Source organism: Lepidochelys kempii, chromosome 27 (genome assembly GCF_965140265.1).
Source record: "Lepidochelys kempii isolate rLepKem1 chromosome 27, rLepKem1.hap2, whole genome shotgun sequence".
Taxonomy (NCBI): domain Eukaryota; kingdom Metazoa; phylum Chordata; order Testudines; family Cheloniidae; genus Lepidochelys; species Lepidochelys kempii.
This window is the reverse complement of record NC_133282.1, coordinates 16,502,562-16,523,625: the sequence shown is the minus strand read 5'-3', so window position 1 is coordinate 16,523,625 and position 21,064 is coordinate 16,502,562. Positions and strand designations below refer to the sequence as shown.

At 51.9% G+C, this 21,064-nt stretch overlaps 1 protein-coding gene and 1 non-coding gene across 5 annotated transcripts in view; both read left to right on the top strand.

Annotated features, from left to right (window-relative positions):
- Positions 1-21,064, top strand: part of MED24 (mediator complex subunit 24) — a 35,152-nt gene that overhangs the window by 3,116 nt on the left and 10,972 nt on the right. For 3 of the 4 annotated variants that reach the window (XM_073326426.1, XM_073326424.1, XM_073326427.1), the window contains 14 exons: positions 2,717-2,799; positions 3,373-3,411; positions 5,744-5,817; positions 7,988-8,211; positions 8,882-8,993; positions 9,784-9,934; positions 10,436-10,549; positions 11,988-12,035; positions 13,296-13,378; positions 13,676-13,762; positions 14,302-14,413; positions 15,196-15,338; positions 17,309-17,346; positions 18,145-18,227. In XM_073326426.1, coding sequence (XP_073182527.1) covers positions 2,737-2,799; positions 3,373-3,411; positions 5,744-5,817; positions 7,988-8,211; positions 8,882-8,993; positions 9,784-9,934; positions 10,436-10,549; positions 11,988-12,035; positions 13,296-13,378; positions 13,676-13,762; positions 14,302-14,413; positions 15,196-15,338; positions 17,309-17,346; positions 18,145-18,227 — 1,371 coding nt within the window. In that variant the 5' untranslated portion in view covers positions 2,717-2,736. Of the gene's footprint in view, positions 1-2,716; positions 2,800-3,372; positions 3,412-3,434; positions 3,656-5,743; positions 5,818-7,987; positions 8,212-8,881; positions 8,994-9,783; positions 9,935-10,435; positions 10,550-11,987; positions 12,036-13,295; positions 13,379-13,675; positions 13,763-14,301; positions 14,414-15,195; positions 15,339-17,308; positions 17,347-18,144; positions 18,228-21,064 lie in introns of those variants that run through there. The other variant, XM_073326425.1, reaches the window with a different exon arrangement.
- LOC140904116 (small nucleolar RNA SNORD124) lies at positions 17,712-17,819 on the top strand. The gene has a single exon (XR_012156442.1). It is a non-coding gene; the product is annotated as a small nucleolar RNA SNORD124 (small nucleolar RNA).

Sequence of the window (21,064 nt, the reverse complement as noted above, 5' to 3'; positions counted from 1 at the left end):
GTAAAATGTCCATGATTATTTTCACAGTTGTGAAACTGATTAGTGTTCTATTATTTTTGCTGTGCTGCTGCTTGGAAAAGCTCTGAGCAGCAGCAGCGGGACTGAGGCAGTCTGCAGGCTCAGGAAGACAACGCTGTATTTATATTTGGAGCGTGCTCTTTACAACTACAAGGATTAGAAAGATAGTGTTTTGAGAGCTGGAGAAATTTATAATTTAGTGCTCCCTGCCCCTAATTATAGAAAGCTCCCCATTCACCAGTGGTGAACAGATTTTGTTTTTAAAGCCCTGCATGATCTGATACTTGTCATACAAAAGAATTTACTGGGTACCACATGATCCACATGGAAGATTTGTGACTCTGAGTTCCCACTTATAACTCTCGTGTACTGCAAATCAGTCCCAAGATAAACATCCTTCAGATATCATTGTGATAGGCTATGGCTAACCCCCATCCCCCTCAAGTTCTGAAAATTGTAACTTTAAAAATGCACCTATATTGAGAGACTAACCTGATGCATAGCTCAGCCACCCCCAGCAGCTGTGTATTCCTCCTCCCAGCCCTACGCACCTCTCTGCCTATTGTTTCCTGCCTTTGCTCCTTTGTCTGCGCTTTATCCTCTTCGATGATAATCTCTTTCAGGGCAGAGAGACTGCCTAGTTCTAGGCCTTTGCAGTGTTTAGCACCGTTTGGGCACTGTAGCTAATATTTTCAAACCCAGGTACCTAAAGTTAGGCTCCACGTCCAGATTTAGCCACGTAACCTCAGCTCTGTTGCGGCAGGGGGAATTGCAGCCGTTCAGAATTGTTGGCATATAGGGCACGTCCAGGTCGTTGCCTAAATCTGCATGCGGGAGCTTGACTTTAGGCTCCTGGAGTTGAAACTCTTGGCCCATATCAATTATAACAGAGTCTCTCTGTAGAAATGAGGCAGCACAGGTGAACCAGTGATTGCCGGTTATGAAGAGGCTAACCTGAGTGGTGTCGGTGGCAGGGGGATGGGAGGCAGTGGAAAGGCACTAGGTAGACTCTGGAGACTTTGGCTCTAGCCCCTGTTCTGTCACTGCTGTGCAGCCTTTGGCAAGTCTGTTCCCCTCGCTGTGTGTCTGTATTCCCTTCACCCACTGCCTGCCTTGTCTGTGTAGGGTAAGGACTGTCTCTTATAATGTGCCCGTAAAATGGGCCTTTGGTCTCGATTGCGTTTTCTAGCAGTGCTACCATAATACAAATAATGACAGGGTTTGGGGGAGTCCAGGGAGGACTTGTTTGTCACTTGGAATAGCTCTGATGATCCTCCTTGTTCATAATTTCGGACGAGGTGATTTCCTTTAAACCCACTGTGCATTAGCCCTAGAATGGTCCTTTTTAACATTCAGATGCTGCTTTCAAATCCAAAAACGGAAGGAAAAAATCTGGTAGCGAGATGCCAGAACAGCCCCAGTGCCTGGCGGAGCTGTAGCGATGCATACGCGATGGATCATGATGTCTTGCCTGGGTTGTGTCATGCTCCCTGGTTATAGGATGACGGGAAGGGGAAAAGTTACCAAAAAAAAAAGGGGGGGGGGAGAAAACCTGGATTTGTGCTGGAAATGGCCCACCTTGATTATCATACACATTGTAAGGAGAGTGGTCACTTTAGATAAGCTATTACCAGCAGGAGAGTGGGGCGGGGGGAGAGAAAACCTTTTGAAGTGATAAACACCCATTTTTTTCATGGTCTGTGTGTATAAAAACATCCTCACTGCATTTTCCACTTTTATGCATCCGATGAAGTGAGCTGTAGTCCACGAAAGCTTATGCTCAAATAAATTGGTTAGTCTCTAAGGTGCCACAAGTCCTCCTTTTCATTAGAATTCTCCCTCTCTGGTGAGCAGAAAGATGCATTTAGTTTCCGAGTGTCCATAATTGCTGAGCAAGCTCTAGGATGTGTCTTGCAGCCAACAATTCTGATTCAGTGCTTGTGATTTATTATTGTCTGGGGATTCAGACTGGTGCATTATTTTTGAGCGGTTGCCCTCCAAGAAAGTGAGGGGTGCACTTATTCAGTGATTCCCAAATGGCAGTTTCCACCTCCAGCATCTGGGTGCCTCAGACTAATTAAAACAAAGGCTGCAAAATATGGATCTGTCTTTGTGAGACAGCCTCCGTGCTCTGCTGCAGTAGTGCAAATGGGCAGTTTAAAAGCTTGACTGAACAGATAGGACATGCACTGCACTCATGAGCTGCCAAACCCAAGCTCTGGCAGATTGCCAGGGGAAGCGGGCACCCAAAGTGCATGGGCATTCTCAGCAGAGGGGCCATTCGCTAGGCCTGGAGAGTTCAGGAACCAACAGCAAAAGCCGCCCAGTTGTGGCAGCATCCAAGAGATGTGTGTGAGCGGAGGTTTTCTCCCAGATCACTGGGCCCCAGTAAGTTGGAAGAGGGGTAATGCACATTGATAACAGCAACTTTCAGACAGTGGGGTCCATTTTTGCCCAAGCTTGTCTGCAAGAGCTGAGTTAGCGGCAGGATACTTTATGCTTCCTAAGTTATTTATTGTCCTCTGCTACTGGGAATTGACAGTTGTAGGGTTCATTTATTTTAAAGACAACGTCGTGCTAAATCTTTGGGATCAGCAATGTTTTCTTTGTCTCCCTTCCTGCTTGTGGGATGTGCCCACAATGGGAGATTATGTGTTAGCTGAACTAAAATCTCCGGCCTTTCTTGTTTTAATTGCAGAAGCTCTCCTTGAACAGGCCATGATTGGCCCATCACCCAACCCACTGATCTTGTCCTACCTGAAATATGCAATCAGTTCCCAGGTAACAACCTCGGTAACACTTCTCCTTTTCAAAGTGCATTACAGACACTGATGAATTAACCTTCCCAACCCCGAGTTAGGGGACTTGTTGCTCCTGGAAAACCAAGTTTCAGAAGCGAAGTGACTTGTCTAGATCCACAGAGGGACTCAGTGGGACAGCCAGGATTAGAATGCAGAATTTCTTGTCTCCCAGTGCGGCACTTGATCATGCTTCTCTCCTCTGCAAGGAGACAGTGGCGGAGTGTCCCTCTGATCAGTACGTGCCAAAGCAATAAAGCTTCTGATGGTGACCTGTGCATACAAGCGGGCATAGAGATCCCTTGCCCTTTAGACAGTTCCTCAGCTGCCAGACACTCTTGCTTTCCTTAGCTTATTATTTAAAATTGTAGTTTAATGTGAAGTTTGTGTAAAGCACCTAAAAATGTCTGTTTACATTTGTGCTGGGTCACTGCCAAAGCCCCTTTTTAAGAGACAAGTAGCGCAGCTGTAAAATGACCTCATTATTCCTTGGCAACAGCAATTGCATTTTAAAATGTTAGCTAATAACTTTCTTGCTCTCTTTTTTTGTTCCTAGATGGTGTCTTATTCCACCGTCCTGACGGCCATCAGTAAGGTAGATCTTGACGGATGCCATCTTTCATTTTACCTACAATCTATGCTTCCATTTCTGTCCCACTGACTCCTGCCAGATATAGGTCAAGCGGAAAATGACATCCTTTGCTGAGTCAGCAATGATCAGATGGCACAAACCAAAGAGATTGTTTCTGTGTCCCTGCTATGTGGAACAGGCTGTTCACCATCAGTGGAAAGAGATCACTTGCCTTTCCTTTGGGAAACTGCGCGCAGTTCCTTGCGAGGCAGGTTGAAAGGCCTAATCCATCCTAACGTGTGCACGACACATTTAAAACCACATACTGGCACATCCTTTTCACAGCAGTCGACAGCTCCAGCCGTGGTGGGGGAATCCAGGGGTTAATACTTAAAACCAGCAACATTGGGATGTAGCGCTGCCAGTTAATGCAGTGTCGTAGCCAGAGACTAGTGTTTTTTCTCCTTGACGGGAGCAGTGTTAACATCTTAGCCAGTGTAACTTGTATTAAATGTCCCAGCAGCTGAGGTTACACGTGAAGGGTCAGTTTCACAAGTAGTCAGCACCCAACAGCTCCCACTCTTCATGGAGGGTAGGTCCATCACCGGCTATTAGCCAGGATGGTCATGGATGCAACCCCATACTCTAGGTGTCCCTAGCCTCTGACTGCCCGAAGCTGGGAGTGGACGACAGGGGATGGATCACACAATAATTGCCCTGTTCTGTTCATTCCCTCTGGGGCACCTGGCATTGGCCGCTGTTGGAAGACAGGATACTGGGCTAGCCGGACCTTTGGTCTGACCCAGACTGGCTTTTCTTGCTGGGCAATGAACCATTCTGAAAATCTGTCCATGGAGACGTTGTGTTTTAGTGACAGAGGGAAATGCACTCCCAGGACAGGGTGCTATGAGTTAAAAGTGGTTCATGTGAAAGATTGCTAGTGTCCTGCTAGAATAAGTTACCTTATCAGTGTTCCTCAACCTTTTCAAGTGGGGAGTCCTTGTTCTCAGTCAGGTATTTTTCACAACCCCTTATGTTCCCTATAGAAATAAAGGGAATAAAGGATCGATGATGATAATGCTTTAATATTTATTTGTGTATGTGAGAGTCGAGAGGTTGACAGAGATCACGTGAAGGGTAAGAGCATGCGGGCTGTGGGGGAGTGAGATTTTCTTTGCTTTAGATTGTAATAAAACTTCCAACCCTTGGTAGCCCCCTGACTGCCTTTCATGATCCCCTCCCAGCAGGTCGCGATCCACCAGTTGAGAAGCATTGACCTAGAATCATAGAAATGTAGGACTAGAAAGATCTTGATGGGTCATTGAGTCCAGGCCCCTGTACTGAGGCAGGACTAGGTATTATCTAGACCATCCCTGGCGGGCACTTGTCTAACCCAGTGATACTCAGACTGAGGCTCGTAAACTGCAAGTGGCTATTTAAAGTGTCTCCTGCCGCTCTTTGCAGCACGTGATATTAAAACCCTGTGTGATTTAATTATTAACCACTCAGGAGGCTTTTACTATGTCGTTAACCAATTAAGTTATCAACTTGCACTAAGTTATTAACGTATTTGCTATGAAAATTATATCGATCAATATTTCCCCTTGTCGCACTGTTTACATCTGAGTGGTGCTGTAGTAAATGAGACCGTGAATTCACATGATTGTGGCTCTTCTGGGTAATGTTGGTCGCTAATTTGGCTCCTGAACCACTGAGCTCTGAGTATCGCTGCTCTAAGCTGTTTTTAAAAATCTCCTCTGATGGAGATTCCACAACCTCCCGAAGTAATTTGTTCCAGGGCTTCAGCACCCTGACAGGAAGTTTTTCCCAATGTCCAACCTAAACCTCCCTTGCTGCAATTTAAGCCCAGTACTTCTTGTTCTGTCCTCAGTGGAGAAGAACAATTTATCACCCTCCTTTTTATAACACCCTTTTACGTACTTGAAAACTGTTATCATGTCCCCCTTCAGTCTTTGCTTCTCCAGACTAAACAAACCCATTTATTTCATTCTTTCATCGTAGGTCCTGTTTTCTAGACCTTTAATCATTTTTTCTTGCTCGCCTCTGGACTTCCTCCAATTTGTCCACATCTTTCTTGAAGCATGGTGCCCAGAACTGTCTTATCGGTGCTGAGTAGAGTGGTAGAATTACTTTGTGTCTTGCCTACAACATTCCTATTAATACAGCCTTCATTTCTGAGTAGCTGTTGACCTAGCTGCCAATACAAACTCTTGGCAGGGAGCCCTGTCCTATCCTAGAGTGGGTCACAGACTGTCTTTTAATGTTTCTTTTTAAAAACTGAGATCTATATTCAACGCTTCTGATTTTAAAATCCCCTTGTATTCCTGTATTGTAGTTCGATGACTTCTCCCGAGATCTCTGCGTCCAGTCCCTGCTGGAGATCATGGATATGTTTTGTGATCGGCTCAGGTATTGGGCTGCTGTTGTGTTACATTGTGCTCTCTTCTGAAGGGTTGCGTGATGATGCTGTGGGAGGAGTTGCTCTAATGCCCCTGAAAGGCAAAGATCGATAACACTGATGAGCCAGCAGTAGTGGATACGTGGGACAGCGGTTCCCAAACTGTGGGTCGCACCCCCAGATGGGGTCGTGCCATCAGCCAGTAGGGTCGCAGTGATCCCTTAGTGTATGGAGGATGACACTTGGGGCTTGTCTACACTACATTGCTGTCCGCCGATCCGGGGTGTAGACAAGCCCTTGGTGACCTCCCATGTATGATGCATGGAGGACACCATTTTGCTCTACAAAGTAGCATCCTTTGCACCGTATGACCTCACACGCACCATATGTAAGAGGTCACGCTGCATGGAGGACGCCATTTTATAGAGCAAAATGGCATCATCCGTGCAACGGGGTCTCACCTATGGTGTGTGCGAGGTCGCGCTGTGCAGAGATGCCATTTTGCTCTTGAAAATGACATCGTCCTGCTGTCTGGGGTCCCAGGAGGAAATGGTTTGTTACAATGAGGTCATGCCGAACAAAAGTTTGGCAACCCCTGATGTAGGAGCTGGGCAGGTCACTTCCCTCAGCTCTGCCTGTGCACCTTGACTGACAGCCCTCCTGCTAGTCAGGTCCTGGACGCCCCACACAGCTGCGCTAAACACAGGGAATATAGGAATTGCCAGAGTGGCTCAAACCAGTGGCTCGCCCAGGCCAGGGTCCTATTGCTGCTCATGGCCAGTGCCTGCTTTATAGGAAGGTACAAGAAACCCTGCGTCTGGCATTATGGAGTAACCTGCCTCCACGGAAAGATATCTTCCTGACCCCCAGTAGTTGGTAGGCTTAAACCCATACATTTGAGGGATTATATCCCTGCTAATGCATCCCAGTCCTCACCTGCGGCACTTCCTGCTCCACGGTCCTGGGCCGTGTACACCCAGCACTGCCAATGCACCTCATTGTTGCAGCCGTTGCTACTTCTGTTTCTGGACACACCTGGCCATTCTTGCAGCCTTGAGCGTTTGCCCTGGTGCTAGTCAGCAGGCGTTTGCCACAACGCTGCTGAGGCTATGTCCAGAGAGCGAGCGAGGGGCTGATGTTCTGTTGATGATTTGGGGCATTAAACAGTTTCTCAAAAACCCGGAATGCTTGTAGTTTACCTTAAAACCCAGCTAAACCTGTTTAAAGGCGTCAATGATATTGCTGAGCGTAGCGTATGCCGGGGAGTGAATAGATGGGGTAGAAAGGCGGAAATAGCTTCTCTTCTATTTCCTGAAGCAGAATTGCAACAATTAATATTAATTTGTCACCAAGTGTTGGCAAGGAGCTGCTGCTGGCCAAATGCAAAGCTGGCTGCGTCATCCAGTCCTTGGTTAATTTGATCCTCCATTTAATTAGATCCAAACCTCTGGAACCAAATGATTTGTGCTCCAGAAGGAGAACTCCCACCCCGTAGTGTGTCGATCAATGCTGATCACTTTTTGCAAGATAATTCAATTGCGGGCTTAGAAAAGTATATCCCTTTAATTAGAAGACCAGAGAAGCCAGGAAGACCCCGTGATGGTGAGATTTTTCAACCACACTGGAGGTTATAAGTGTGACGAAGTGCTTTGTGTGAGTTGAGGAGGGAAAAACGTCAACAGGTGGATGAAATTCAGCCACATGTTTCAGCCAATGTGAATAGGGGGAAGGATGGTCCAGTGGTTAAGGTGCAGGGCTGAGACTTGAGACGTTTGGGTTCAATTCCCCAGCTCTCTGTGTGACCTTGAGCATCTCCCTTTGGGTGTGTATACGCTAGAAACGCTGCAGCCGTGCTGCTTTGTCACTGTAGCGCGGACACTTCCTACAGCAATGGAAGGGGTTCTTCCTTCACTACGGTAGATCCAACTCTCCAAGAGGAGGTAGCTAGGTTGACGGATGAATTCATCCATGGACCTAGCCGTGTCTACACCAGAGCTCAGGTCACTGTAACTACATTGCACAGGGCGTGGTTTTTTCACAGCCCTGCCTGATGTAGTTAGGTGTAGGATTGTTAGGTGTTTGGATGCTGTGGTGGTGGGGGAGCCTGGCTAGCTGGAATAAGGGGAAGGTCCCATAATGAGACATTCAAACCTAATCTTTTCTTCTGCCCCCCTCTCTCAGCTGCCATGGCAAAGCAGAGGAGTGCATTGGCTTGTGCCGGGCCCTGATGAGCGCCCTCAATTGGATGCTGCGCTGCGCAGCCTTCTATACGGAGAAGTTCAAAGAGATGCTGGACCAGGCGGCTGCTGAGAACCAGCTGAAGATGTGCCTGGAGCGGCTGGAGAAGATCCTGGGTAGCACCAAAAACCGGGCCCTGATTCACATCGGCAAGCTGGAGGAGACGTGTATGTTGCTGGGCCACTCCGTCCGTCCCACCCTCTCACCTCGGCTCATCTTGCTGGTGGCTCTGCCATGGTCAAACCTGAACTTCTGAGCTTTCCTCCCATTCTCTCTCGCTGCCATCCTCTCCATCACCTGGGAGATCGTCTTTGACTCCTCCTCTCCTTCATCCCGCTCAGCCAAGCCGTGCCATCACTGCTTCCCCCTCCCGTAGCCTTCTCTTTGTCCCTGCTGCTCCAACCCCAGTTCCTCTGCTGTCTCAATCGCTGTAGCCACCTGCTCCCTGACATGACACGCACTGCCTGCCCTCCAGTCCCCGCTGCCCTGGAGGAGGAGTCCGCGGGAGCTAATGGCTGCTGCGGACTCGCTCCTTTGCGGTATGACTTTCCCCAGCACACCTGGAGAGGGCGCTGTGCAAAGCCGAGCTGTATCCCAGAGCAGCTCTGCGGCAGCACAGATCTCGGCTGGGATTTCCTCCGGCGCCTGTGTGAGTCAGGTACCTCATTCCCACTGAAATCCAATGGGATATGGCTGCCTACTCCCTTGGGCTCCTTGGCAAATCCCAGCCCTCGTCAGGACCTCTCAGCTGTACAGACCTACTGGGACTCTCATATCCTCCCTAGGATCCCTACGTTGAAAATCTTGCCTTCCACCCCCCCTCCCCTTTCCTTCTAGCTTCGTGGAGCACCATAGAGCAGTCGCTGATCAAACTGGGGGAGAATCTGAGCAACCTCAGTAACATGCAGCTGCACAGCCAGGCGGACGAGTGCATCTCCCTCATCAAGAGGTAGCCCCTCTGCCTTGCCTTCTGTGCGCTTGGGGTTACGAGTTGGCGGGGGGTCCGTGCACCTGCTCTGCCTGTCGGCTGGGACAGCCAGGGCAGTCATGGGAGCAGCACTGGGGGACGAGTGGGCGGGTCACGTTGGCACAGCCCAGGCGGGCTCACTGCTGAGGCCTGTGGACTCTGCTCTCACCCTTGTATGGGTCCCGGCTCCTCTGCTGGTGGCCAGAGAGCCTCATATGCCTTCCAGGCATCTCCTCTGCCCGTTGTGCAGCCTGGCCTGCCCCTCTGTGCCTCTGTTGGGAGCTGGCCGGGGGAGGGAGGATGCAGGGCTAGCTGGAACTCCATTGCGTCCCAGGCTGGAAGCGCCCCTCATGATACCCCCTCAGCAGCCTCTCCCCTTTAACTCTCTGGCCTTGTCTACATGGGAACATGACCAGAATAGCGATTCTGGAATAACGCCCATGTGGACTCTGTTCTGTACTAAGAGTGTCCATGCAGGGAACTATTCCGGAATAGCCAGAGGCTTTAAATTCACACCTGACCTTATTCTGGACTCGCTTCTCCATGTGGACAAGCCCTAGGACTGCCCAGAGCCCAGGGTGTTAAACACCAGTGACCAAAAGTTCGTCTGTCAAACCAGAGAAGAGTCTAAGGGCCGTCGCCCATCCTGACCCAGACGTGGAAGCAGCGTAGGGGGGGTTGAAACCCAATGACCTTCAGCTCTGGCGGGTGTAGGGTCTCCGCCACCATCACTTGAGCCCCCTGCCCGATTACCACTGTTCTTCTTTTGCAGCATACCCACCATGCTCTCGGCCCACTCCGAGCAGCTGAACAAAACCGGCTTCCCCACCGTGCATGCCGTGGTGCTGCTGGAAGGAACCATGAACCTCACAGGAGAGACCCAGCCTCTCGTGGAACAGCTGATGATGGTGAAGCGGATGCAGGTACAGTGAAGGAGCAGCAGCTTGTTTTCTCACTGTCCTGGGTGAATCCTGACTCAGAGAGGCAGTGTGGCCTAGTGGGACTGGAAGCCGGGCCTCCTGAGCTCTAATCCCGGCTGTGGCGCTGAATCTGTCTGGCCTTGGCAGGTCACTTCTCGTCTTGGTGTCTGGCTTGCACAGAGGGGGGTGAGGCCGAGGCTGGCCCCTGATCTCGCAAGAAATGTAGGGAAGTATGACTCCCTCCAAATCCAGTTGTGTGTCGCCCGCATTAATGCCAGGTGGGTCTCTGCCCCACCCTTCTGGCTGGTCCGTGTAGGAGGTTTAGGAGTCTGCTTTTGCCTGTGGAGAATGGGGTTACTCCTCAAGTGGCAGACACACCTGCTTTTAAATCAAGAGGCTCACAGTTCGATCCCCTCTGACGACCCAGGCAGTAGGGTGCGTGTGTGGAGGGGGTGGCATACACTGGACTCTCTGGGTCTGAGATCTGTTCCATCCCACTTGTAGCGCATTCCCTCACCGCTTTTTGTGCTGGAGATCTGGAAAGCCTGCTTTGTGGGCCTGATCGAGTCTCCAGAGGGGACGGAGGAGCTGAAATGGACGGCCTTCACCTTCCTTAAGGTAACCCCTTGTCCTGCATCCTGCCCCAGCCGACAGCCCGGAGTCTGTCGCTGCCTGGCTCCCCCAGGACCTGCTGAGCACCAAAACCTGGCCGAGCAATTACCTCTCCTCTCCCACTGCGTCCCCCCACACCCGGGGACCCTTTTCATGCCCCAGCTGTACAGAGCATGTTAAACTGCAGGCTCGGAGGCTGAGCCTGCAGGCAGCATCCGTTTACACGAGCCACCAAACATTGATTTGTCAGGCTTATTTTAGTTTAGCAAAACAGCTTTCGTGTCACTTTGTTCCTGGCTGTGGAGCGCGGTTGGTCTTGGCTTAATGGAGAACCTGCGCCCTTGTGGGATATGACATTGGCTTGACTTTATCCAGCTGTATGCAGAGAGGCCCTGATCTTATTTGTCAGCCAAGAGCTGGCTCAGCAACGGAGAGATGATCCCAAGGTTCAGATCTCAGTAGGTTCTCTGCCTCCTTCTCCCCCATGCCTCACGCCTTTTTCCTTGGAGCTTTTGGTCCCGGTGTACAATGTGGGGATGGTGGTTAAAGCACAGGGTTGAGAGCCAGGAGACCTGTGTTCTGTTCTTAGCACTGCCATGTTGCTTTGGCCATGTCCGCCTCAGTTTCCCCATCTGTAAAGCAGGGGTGATAGCCTTGCAGAATGCTTTATAAATGCTAAGTGACTGTCTGATTTCGATCAGAGGGGGAATAAGTGTTGTGTTAAGACCCTGGTGCTGTTCCTTTTTCACATTCCTCCTTTGTCCTTGGCAGACTGAAAGGTTATGTGTTTAGCGTCTTTCTTTCCCCTCTCCCCAATGTAAACAGCAGCCTATGGCCCTGGATCCCCTGTCCCAGCTCTTGTCCGCTTTTTGTAAAAAAAAAAAAAAAAAAAAAATGGGACGGTGGACGGGAACTGACCCCAGAACAAGCTCAACACATTCCAACTTCGTATTCCTCCATCTCATCCCCAGTAATCTCCGCTGGGACTGACAGGTGTGAAGGGAATCGGGGACCTAATGGAAATGAACAGACACTCCTGCTTCAGCTCTGAGAGATGGGTTAGGAAGAAACTGTGACACTTCCCTTCTGTGTGGGTGATTCCATAAATGTCCACGAGGGGGCTTTCCTCCCACCTTCCTCGGGAACAGATCATAGAATCATAGAATATCAGGGTTGGAAGGGACCCCAGTAGGTCATCTAGTCCAACCCCCTGCTCAAAGCAGGACCAATTCCCAGTTAAATCATCAGATGGTCCCAGGGCATTGACTAGATGGGTCGCTGGTGCAGTTCTGTGGGGCAGCTCTTAGGGGTGTTTCCTCTAGGGCTGGTGTCTTGTGCCATGATGCCTGGGTGCGAGCCACGTATCGTGCTGCATGAGCCTGAGTCTCTGCACCCAGGATCTCTTGGGCTAGATCTGAATGTTTTAAAAAACTGTTTCTTTCAGATCCCTCAGGTTCTGGTTAAACTAAAGAAATATCCCCAGGGAGAGAAGGTGAGTTGCTGTGACTGTTGGTATTTAGTGTTGATCATTTACAGTGCATGTGTGTGTGTACACACAATACACACACACACAGAGATCAAGTTTGTAAAGGAGGTGCCCAGGGACCAGATGAGATGGAGGCTCTGTTGTGCTAGGCACTGAACAATCCCAGAGTAGCAGACAATCACTTCCCCAAAGAGTTTACGGTCTAATAGCCTGGGAGGTCACATGCTTTGTAACTTGTGTCGTCTGAACTTGTACACACCAGGGGCTCCTTGCATCCCTCTTGCCACCCTCCTACCTCCCTCTGTTTCAGGGACTCTCTGAAACTCTGCCCGGGGTTGTGTGTGCCTCTCATACCAGGGTGGTCCTTCCCCCCGTAGCAGGGGCTCTGTGTAACCCCACCCCACAGCCAGTTTGGGGCTCTGTTGTACTAGACAAATATAGACCTTGCTCCCTCAGAGACATAGGCCCGTGCTCAGCTTTGCACCAGGAACGTTCTGATTGGTCAGCAGGTCCCCTCGTGTCCGTAACCATAAGCATGTGTGTAGGTCTCGGCAACATCGGGGCCATGCGGCCAAGGGCACTGCCTGCCCCAAGGAGCTTACAGTCTAAAAGATGAGACATAACCGGGGGAGGAGACAAACTCCTGGCCTCAAGGGTGTGATGGGAGGATGGGGTACCACTGTGATAGCTGGTCTAGGCTGAAACCCCTTGGGGGAAGGTTTATAGCCAGAGGTCACAAGTCATCCCTGCTTGGCTGCTCTTATCATTTACCACAGTGCTCTTTTGCTATCTCTGTGGGTGATTTTGTTTTGAGGGCTGGGAACTCCACAGTAAAACACCAACCCAACCCATTTCTAAGGATCTCCTCCCTCTCCTTGCTGAGCAGTGGATGTCAGCTTGTAATGCATGAGCAGAGGTTGGGGCCTGACTTTCATGGCAAGTGTCTGGCGCTCCTGTTGCTGCTGAGGGTTGTGTTTCTGCCGTGCTGTGACTTCAGTGGGAGGCGGCACCTCTGAACATCAGATTCTGGCCGCCCAGCCTTCCCTGTGTCCCAGAAGCACCATAGGATAATCCATCCCTTTGCTAATGTCACACTGACCAGCCAACACTCTGTTGGTCCACCAGGTGAAGCTGTGCAGAGTTATTCAGCTGATGGGGCAGAATCGAGCCCAAGTTTCTAAGTGGCTTTGTTGCTTCAGCTGAAAGAATCTCTTGTACCTTGTGAAGCGAGGTCTGATCGAGCTCTTGCCTCTTGTGTGGCTGCAGGATTTCACTGAGGATGTGAATTGTGCCTTTGAGTTCCTGCTGAAACTCACCCCTTTGCTGGACAAAGCTGATCAGCGATGCAAGTAAGTGCTTCTCCCTCCCATGTCTGCGCCTGACCTCGGAGCACCCAGGGGAAAGAGCCTAAGCATGTGGAAGGGCACGGCTGTTGTATGCCATGTGCGGGGTCTTTCCTCCTCCTCGCTGCTGTGGGAATGACTGGATTCTGTTGAAAACCATTGGGCTGCGCGCAGAACCATGGGGACAGCGTGTCTCTCATGCCGGAGGAGCCCCACAGCCCCGAATTGGTAAACTGGTCTGTGTCCTGGGTTTAATATCTAGTAGAAAACTTGTGCTCTTAGCTCCATCTCTCTCAATTCCAGCTGTGACTGTACCAGTCTGCTCCTGCAGGAGTGTAGCAAACAGGGACTGCTGTCTGAGGCCAACATGACCAACCTGGTCGCCAAACGGTAGGCCCCCAGCTCTGCCGCTTTGGGAGTTCCCCTGTGAAAGACCTGCACATTGATAGCAGCTGGGTCTTGCTGCCATCCCTTTCCCTGGGGAATCACGGGGCTCTGGGTGTCTTTATTCCACTATGAGGAAGTTAACGGGACAGTTTGGATCTAACCAGATGTCAAAACCCTAAAGGAAGAGTCAGTCAGAGGCGGGGGCTAAAAGACCCTAGGTGTGTCAGCCGGAAGAGAAAGGCCTTTGCTGGTCTCTGCTGAGCACACTATGGGGACTGGGAGGGAAGGGGGCCTTGTCAGCCCAGGGAACTGCCTCCTCGGCTCAGATCTGCTGCTCTGGCTGGCCACAGGCTCCCTATGTGGGGAGGGGCGTGGGTGCTGGATTCCCGCGGGCTGTATTAACCCTGTCCCGCTTGGTGTAGATGGCACACTTTGGTGAAGGGAGTGGGGGATCGCAGACTCAAAGGACATTGTTTGGAAAGCAGGGGAAAGAGGGGGCCCCTCCTCTCTGATTCCCTCATCTCCGTGCATATCTCCCCCAGGACGGCCGACCGGGAGCACGCGCCACGCTTGAAATCGGCAGAGAATGCCAACATCCAGCCCAACCCGGGGCTCATCCTGAGAGCCGAGCCCACTGTCACCAACATCCTCAAGGTAACTTCCCCAGTGCTCCTCGCCCCTGTCCCAGACCGCTGTGGACACTTGGGACCCTTGATCGCTTGTGAGCGGCTGTAATGCTCCAGGTTCTCTCCCAGTGCTGGGAGAAAGGCGGCACCTCTAGTCAGCCTTGCAGGCAGGCTCACTGCGGGCAGCTGGCAGCCAGCAGCCCTGTGCCGCGCCATTGGGATCGACGGGTGTCCTGTTCTGCTGTAGTGGCTGTAAGAGTCAGAGGGGCTGTTCCCCATGCCAAGCCACCCCTTTAGCCACGCCTGGAAGTGGTGACCTTATCCAGCATATTCAAGCACTTGGGCTGTAACAGCATGACTCAGGCCTCTGCAGGCAGAGAGCTCTGTGTACGTCCTGCTCCCAACTCCTTTCTCTCTGGATAATGCACACAGAGCTCACGCAGGCGGATGCAGTCTTTCCCTGCATTGTTAGGGCCGCCCCTCTCCCCAGCTTCTGAATCAGCAAGTACATTTTGTCCCACAGGTCCCACTTGAGCCGCAACCGGTGGTGGATTATGGGTAATGACAGCTCTCCTTGGGTGGTGGCTGAGCAACGCTAGAGCGCCGTCTGGCAGGGCTTATCCCTCTGGGGAGACGGGATCTCTTGTTTTCTCATGTAGACCAGAACCACGGGGCTTCTGATGAGGACTGACTTGCATATGGCGTTACCGACAGCCAATCGGAGAGCTCCAGTCATGCCCAGATTTCTACAGCCGCTTTATAACACTGTTTAAAACTGCTTTGTTCCCCGGCCCTCCGTTTTTTCACCAGACCATGGATGCAGATCACTCCAAATCCCCAGAGGGGCTACTAGGCGTCTTGGGCCACATGCTGTCTGGGAAGAGCCTGGATCTGCTGTTGGCAGCTGCAGCAGCGACGGGGAAGCTGAAATCTTTTGCTCGGAAGTTCATCAAGTGAGTGACTCCAGAGATATTGTCTGTGCTGGGTTATCGCTGGGCGCGGGGTGCCATGTCAGCTGTGTCACCTGTTTGTGCCTCAGACCTCCCACCTCTGAGCAAAACGAGGGAAGCAGGTGGCCGCAAACATCCAGGAGATATAACGAGGCTGGATCGATCTGTATTTTGTGTCCTCTCATGCTATGGGTGCAGCAACGCAGCCGGCTTTGGTCACGCATCTGCCTCGGCTGGCAGTGGGAGCTGTACAGCAAAGCCCCCTGTGGTGCTTTGAGAACGTGTCTTTAATCAGTGCTTTTCAGCAATCTCGGGATAGGTCTGCAGATGTTCAGAGCTCAGATCGTTATGCGGGGGGGTTTGTTAGCCTCCTGTGCTGGAAACATACCACCCAGGCACAAAATCCACCTGCCCCAGCCATGATATCGCAAACAAACAGCCCTGCTACTCTGCTTGCTCGCTAAAATCCCTCGCTGTCCCCAGGCGGGCAGGGGAAAAGCTGCGGTGTTGGATGGTGCATTAAAAATAAGTAGCTAGAATTGTGAGGTTGAACTCGTGTACTCTAAAACCAGCTGATGTGGGAGTGCACATGGTAAGCCAACTTGAGGCAGCCGGGCCCAGTGGACAGGGCATACACTTGGAGTCAGGACTTCTGGGTTCTATTCCCAGCTTTGCTGTGGACTTGCTGTGCAACTTTGGGCAAGTCCTTTCCCCTCTCTGTGCCTCAGTTTCCCCTCCATTCCTTAGGTTATGTCTACATTACAAAATTCTGCCAGAGTAGCTATGTCAGTCAGGGATGTGATCCCTGACCCACCTCGCTGTGCCAACAGGAGCCCCTAGTGTAGATGCAGCTAAACTGACAACGCTGCCCTTTTACCGATTATCGCCTGTTTTGTTTGCGTGGGGCACTTTTACTGTACCAGGAAAGTGCAGCTTTAGCTGCGTCCACGCTAGCCGTGCGTTCTTGAGATTTATATACTGGTGTTCCTGTAGCAGCAAAGCGCTCCTAATGTAGACGGGCTTAGTCTATTTAGATTGTGAGCTCTGGGGCAGAGGGATACCTCTCACTTGTTTTCTGTGCAGCACCCAGCATAATCCGAACTGGGGTGTCCAAGCACTGGGGTAATATAAATAAACAGGACTTTTTCCTATTTGACATGTTAAAGCCCTGCCTGTCAGCTGGAATCATTCTTGGGAATTGTTATTATAGTCAGACCAGTCTTGGGCGGAACCCAGGCTTGGGGTTTGGAGTCATTTTTATTTTGCACACATTCAAATCTTCAAACCACTAAAGCATATGAAAAGAGAGTGCGAACCAAACAGCCAGTGCAGCTGGGGTCTGGTAGTGGGTCGGGTTGATGTGGTGCTGGCTTCTTAGAACAGGTGTGCGTGTGTTAACGTACAGGGTGCCATCTCCTGGGTTAGCCTGAATCCTCCCTGTTCAGTGCACCCATGTCAGATGTGGCAGATGCTGTTACTCTGCTAGGATTGATGGATGGAGCAGTAGCGGCTAGAGGCCAAGATCAGGTTGGCTGGGGCCTCTAACCCTAACAGCAGGGACTCCCAGGCTAACCAGACCAGGCAATGGGTGGGGGAGAGCAAGGGTCATTCCCATTTTACCCTGGGCAATGGAAGCTCAGAGGGGACATGTCTGAGCTGGGAACTGAACCCAGGCCTACAGAGTCCCAGCCCCACGTCTGGTCTCCTTCCCCTTCCATCTTCAGACGGGGCCTGCGCCATGGAGCCAGCAGAGAAAGGAGCCGGTGGGAACTGGGAGGCTGGCCCTGGTTGGGGAGAGGGTCCAAGCTGGGCCTGAGCTGCTGTGGCAAGTGAGGGTGGAGGAGGCTTGGCGTGGGCAGCCGGTGTGGGCAGCCTTCCCTGCCCTAGGGATAAAGAGGTTTCAGTTTCACCAGCCACAGAGACCGAACCCTCGGCTATGGCGCTTCATTGCTTCTTTCTCTGCCTCTCTTCAGGCTGAATGAATTTACCAAGCACATCAGCGGAGAAGGCTGTAAGTGTGACAGGGCAGCTTGAACTGCAGAGCCCCTTACTACTGAGTGTGGAGGAGCTGGGCCCGGGCCCTTTCATAGAGCACCCCCGGTCTGAAAGAGTTAATGCCGTAGTGTAACAGTAGAAAGCACTGTCCCAGCCAGGGGCCTGCACAAGGGGGCATTGATTCCCTCTGGCAGGGTCCAGGGCTCACTGGGGTTCTTTATCCTCTCTGGCAGCACGTGTGCATTGCCCCGCAGCCCCCGCCGCTCGTCCCCAGCTCAGTTGCAGATCAGGGGGCTCTGTGATGGGGGTGGGGGAGATGAGTCCCCCTTCCTTCCCCGGGGGAAGGGGGAGATTGGCCTGCTGCCAGTGCCCCTTAGCCTCTCCCTCTTTGGAAGGGATGATGTCTGAGCACAGGACCCAAGATAAGGATTATGAATATATTTGCATGTGATTAAACATGTGAAATGCTCTGACCTTCCATTGGCTGGAGGGAAGGCTTAGCTCCAGGCTCCATGGCCGCTTAGTGGTGCAGCAGGGTCTCAGCTCAGGATGCGGGGTGGGAGCTAGTGAAAGTTCCCTGCCCTTGGACGTGTTGGTCCCTCAGGTGAGGCCGCTATGCAGGAGATCTGGGTGGTGTGAGCACCGACCTGCTCTCCCTGCTGGCAGGAGCAGCCCCCCACGGGAGGCAGCATGTTCCAGTGCAGTGGGGTGGGGGAGGTCCCTCCACAGCATCCCACTGGGGCCTTGAGGGAAGGAGTTGGGCGAACTGGGGTTGGAAAGCTCCTCTGGTAATGGCTTGGTTTCTCCTCCACAGCCAAAGCGGCTTCTGTCAGGGCCCTGCTGTTCGACATTTCCTTCCTCATGCTGTGCCACGTCGCCCAGACCTACGGCTCTGAGGTAGGCTGCCCCCCGTGCGTGTGGCTCTGTGGACCGGTTTCTCCAGGAAGCCTGACCTCGTGCCATCCAGCTAGGAGATCCTGAACGAATAAACCTGAGCTCAGACCATACAGCACTTCTATAGCTTAGGCTAATGCGCTGTTTCCCTCTTGGTGTCCCTCTGGTGGCTGGATCACGTAGAGGGCGCATCTAACGGAGCTGGGTCTTTTCATTTGGGCGACAGAAGCTCATGCTTTTGGATCCAGAGGTGGTGGGTTTGATCGCCACAGATGGTGACCCGCTGGGAGCATCCCGTTAGGGCTCTCTGTGCAGAGATCATCGGAGCATTTAATTTCACCTGCTTCCTTTCAGCTTGGAAAAGAGAGGGCTGGGTTTGGAAAGAGCAAGAGTCCTGGAAGCTGTGGGAACTCCTGTTCTGTTCTGTTCTCGGGCCAACGGACGCATGAAATTAACTTCCAGCCAAAAGTCTGTCAGTGGCTGCTGTCTTCAGCTGCTAGCTGAGGGCCTGATGGTTTTTCTTTTCCCCTCCCCAGAAGCACTGAGCACCCAGAACTCCAGCTGAAGTGAACTGCGGGTGCTCAGCACCTGTGAAAACCAGGTCAAGGGGCTGCCAGCTGGGCGCCCCCAAACCGAGGCCACCCCTATTGTTGGGCATGACAGAATGGTTCATCTGCTGCAGGGATCCCTGGCTGAATGTCCTGCAGGGGTCCGATCAGATGATCAGAGCCTTAAAGTCTGTGACCCTGTGAAAATTGATGGCCGCTCCTGACCTTGGTTTACTCTGTTCGTTTTACTTCCCCTCGCTGCTTCTCGTGTCAGACCCACAGAGTGTGGGCATTTGGCGTAACCTTGTAACATCACAGGAGTCGGAGATAGAAAAAACCATCCCCACCCACTCCTGCTTTGTTTCCTAGAGCTGGGTCCGGATTAACCTCTGGCGAGATGGGCTCAGTGATCGACCACGTCTCTTTCCATCTCTGAATCCTCTCATCCTGCTCAGTTTTGAGATTAATATATAAGGATGCCCACATGGGGGCGCTGTGCAACTACAGTTAACATGGTCATGCTCATGAAAGAAGGCGCTAACTCTGGCTCAGAGACGCCAGCTCTTTCGCTTGTCCATGTTCCTGTTTGATTCTGGGGGGTCTGTTTCTCCCCCATTTGCCCCCAGGTCCCCAGTTGGGTAAAGATGCAGCATTGTCCTAGCCTGTATGAATACCGTACAGACAGTCTAGTGGTGAGCAGCTCCAGGGGTGGGTAAGGGGAACTCTCTCCCCGCTATTAAACATGTTTGTATTTGGGGAGTTAACCTCTCTATTCTGGGTAAATTCCCAGCCTACCTCCCTTTTTCTAACTTACAGAGGATAAAGCTTAGGACAGGGGAGTCAGGACTCCTGGGTTCTGTTTCTGGTTGTGCCACTGACTCTCTCTGTGGCCTTGAATAAGCCACTTCCCTGCTCTCTGCCTCAGTTTCCCAGTCTCTAGTGCCCACCTCTCAGGAGTGCGGTGAGGATTAATTCAGTAATGTTTGGAAGGTACTGGTAGATGCTTGGAGAGAGGAGATAGAAAGGAACAAAGGATTGCTAGTAAACTCACCCTGCCACTTCAGCTGGCTTTGTTGTTAATTACTTTCCATCATAAAGTCTTGTGCAGCTTGGCTGGGTTCTGCTGAACAGCAATGGCATGTCACCCCAGAGGTGGCTGAATTTTGGTGCTGCTTAAAGTAATCCTAACATGTCTCTCTTCGGGGCCTTGTGGGTCTTGCTTACTGTTTGTGTTGTCTTAGAAGGCTAGGGCAGTGCGCAGTAATAGTCCTATGTACTCGGTAGGGAAATATACGGGTATTCTTGAATCTCCACAGCTTGGGAGCCAGCCGTACTCCGCAATCCAACCCCGCTCCATTGTATGTCAGTGCACAGTCCAGCCAGTGGGCCAGGCAGCAGCCTCCTGTATTCTGAACAGGGAAATTCACAGCCGTGTCTCCCATTTGGAGATTCTAAAAGCCGAACTCCCACAGGCCCCCCGGGATGGTACCATACAGCCAATGAAGCAGCAGGGCCAAGGAAGGCAAGGCCTACACCCTAGCAGTTCACAGTCCTTTGGCATGTCGCACATGCCCAGATCCGCTTCCAGAGAACGTTAAAGGGGGCAGATATCTGGGCAAGGGAATTGGGTAGCTGGTGAAACAGCTCTTTGGGGGAGGCGTGACTCCTCCCAAGCCGGGTTTCTTTTGGTTTAACCTTGTGCTGTGGGTTGATTCAGCTGGAGTCCCTGGTGCTCGGCTGCATTGCAGCTGATTTGCGTTCTGGTATTTCCATCCTTTACTGGGCCCGCTGCGCAGCAGAGCCTGGCTCCTTGTCGGCTCCTCCCCCAGTCCTGCTTCCTTCCTAACCGCGGGCTGTGAGAGCCTGCAGGGTGCTGTCCCAGCTCACCGGGCTGGGGGGGCCTAGGGGAAGCTCCACACACCAGCAAACCGAAGGCACGGAGGCCAGCCTGGTGCAAACATCCCGGCTCCTGCAAGCCCAGGATAATCCTTGGCTACCTCACTGCCGGGATTTCCTGTGCACAGGTGTATTGGGAAGTCATTATCCAAAACATTGCTAGGGACCTGGAGTGATTGGTTTGTAGGGAAGCAAGGGATGCTCCCTAGGAGGGCTTGGGGGCACTCTGCACCCAAGGAGTTGGCAGGGCAAGAATCCTTGCTCGTGACAGATACGCCAGGTCCTGGTGGCAGTCGTTCCTCCATCCAAAGAGTACTTTTTAGAGGCTGACGTAGGACCTGCTTCCACTCAGTCACTGAAATGCAGCCACCTCTGGGGTGGAATGTGCAGTCTGTG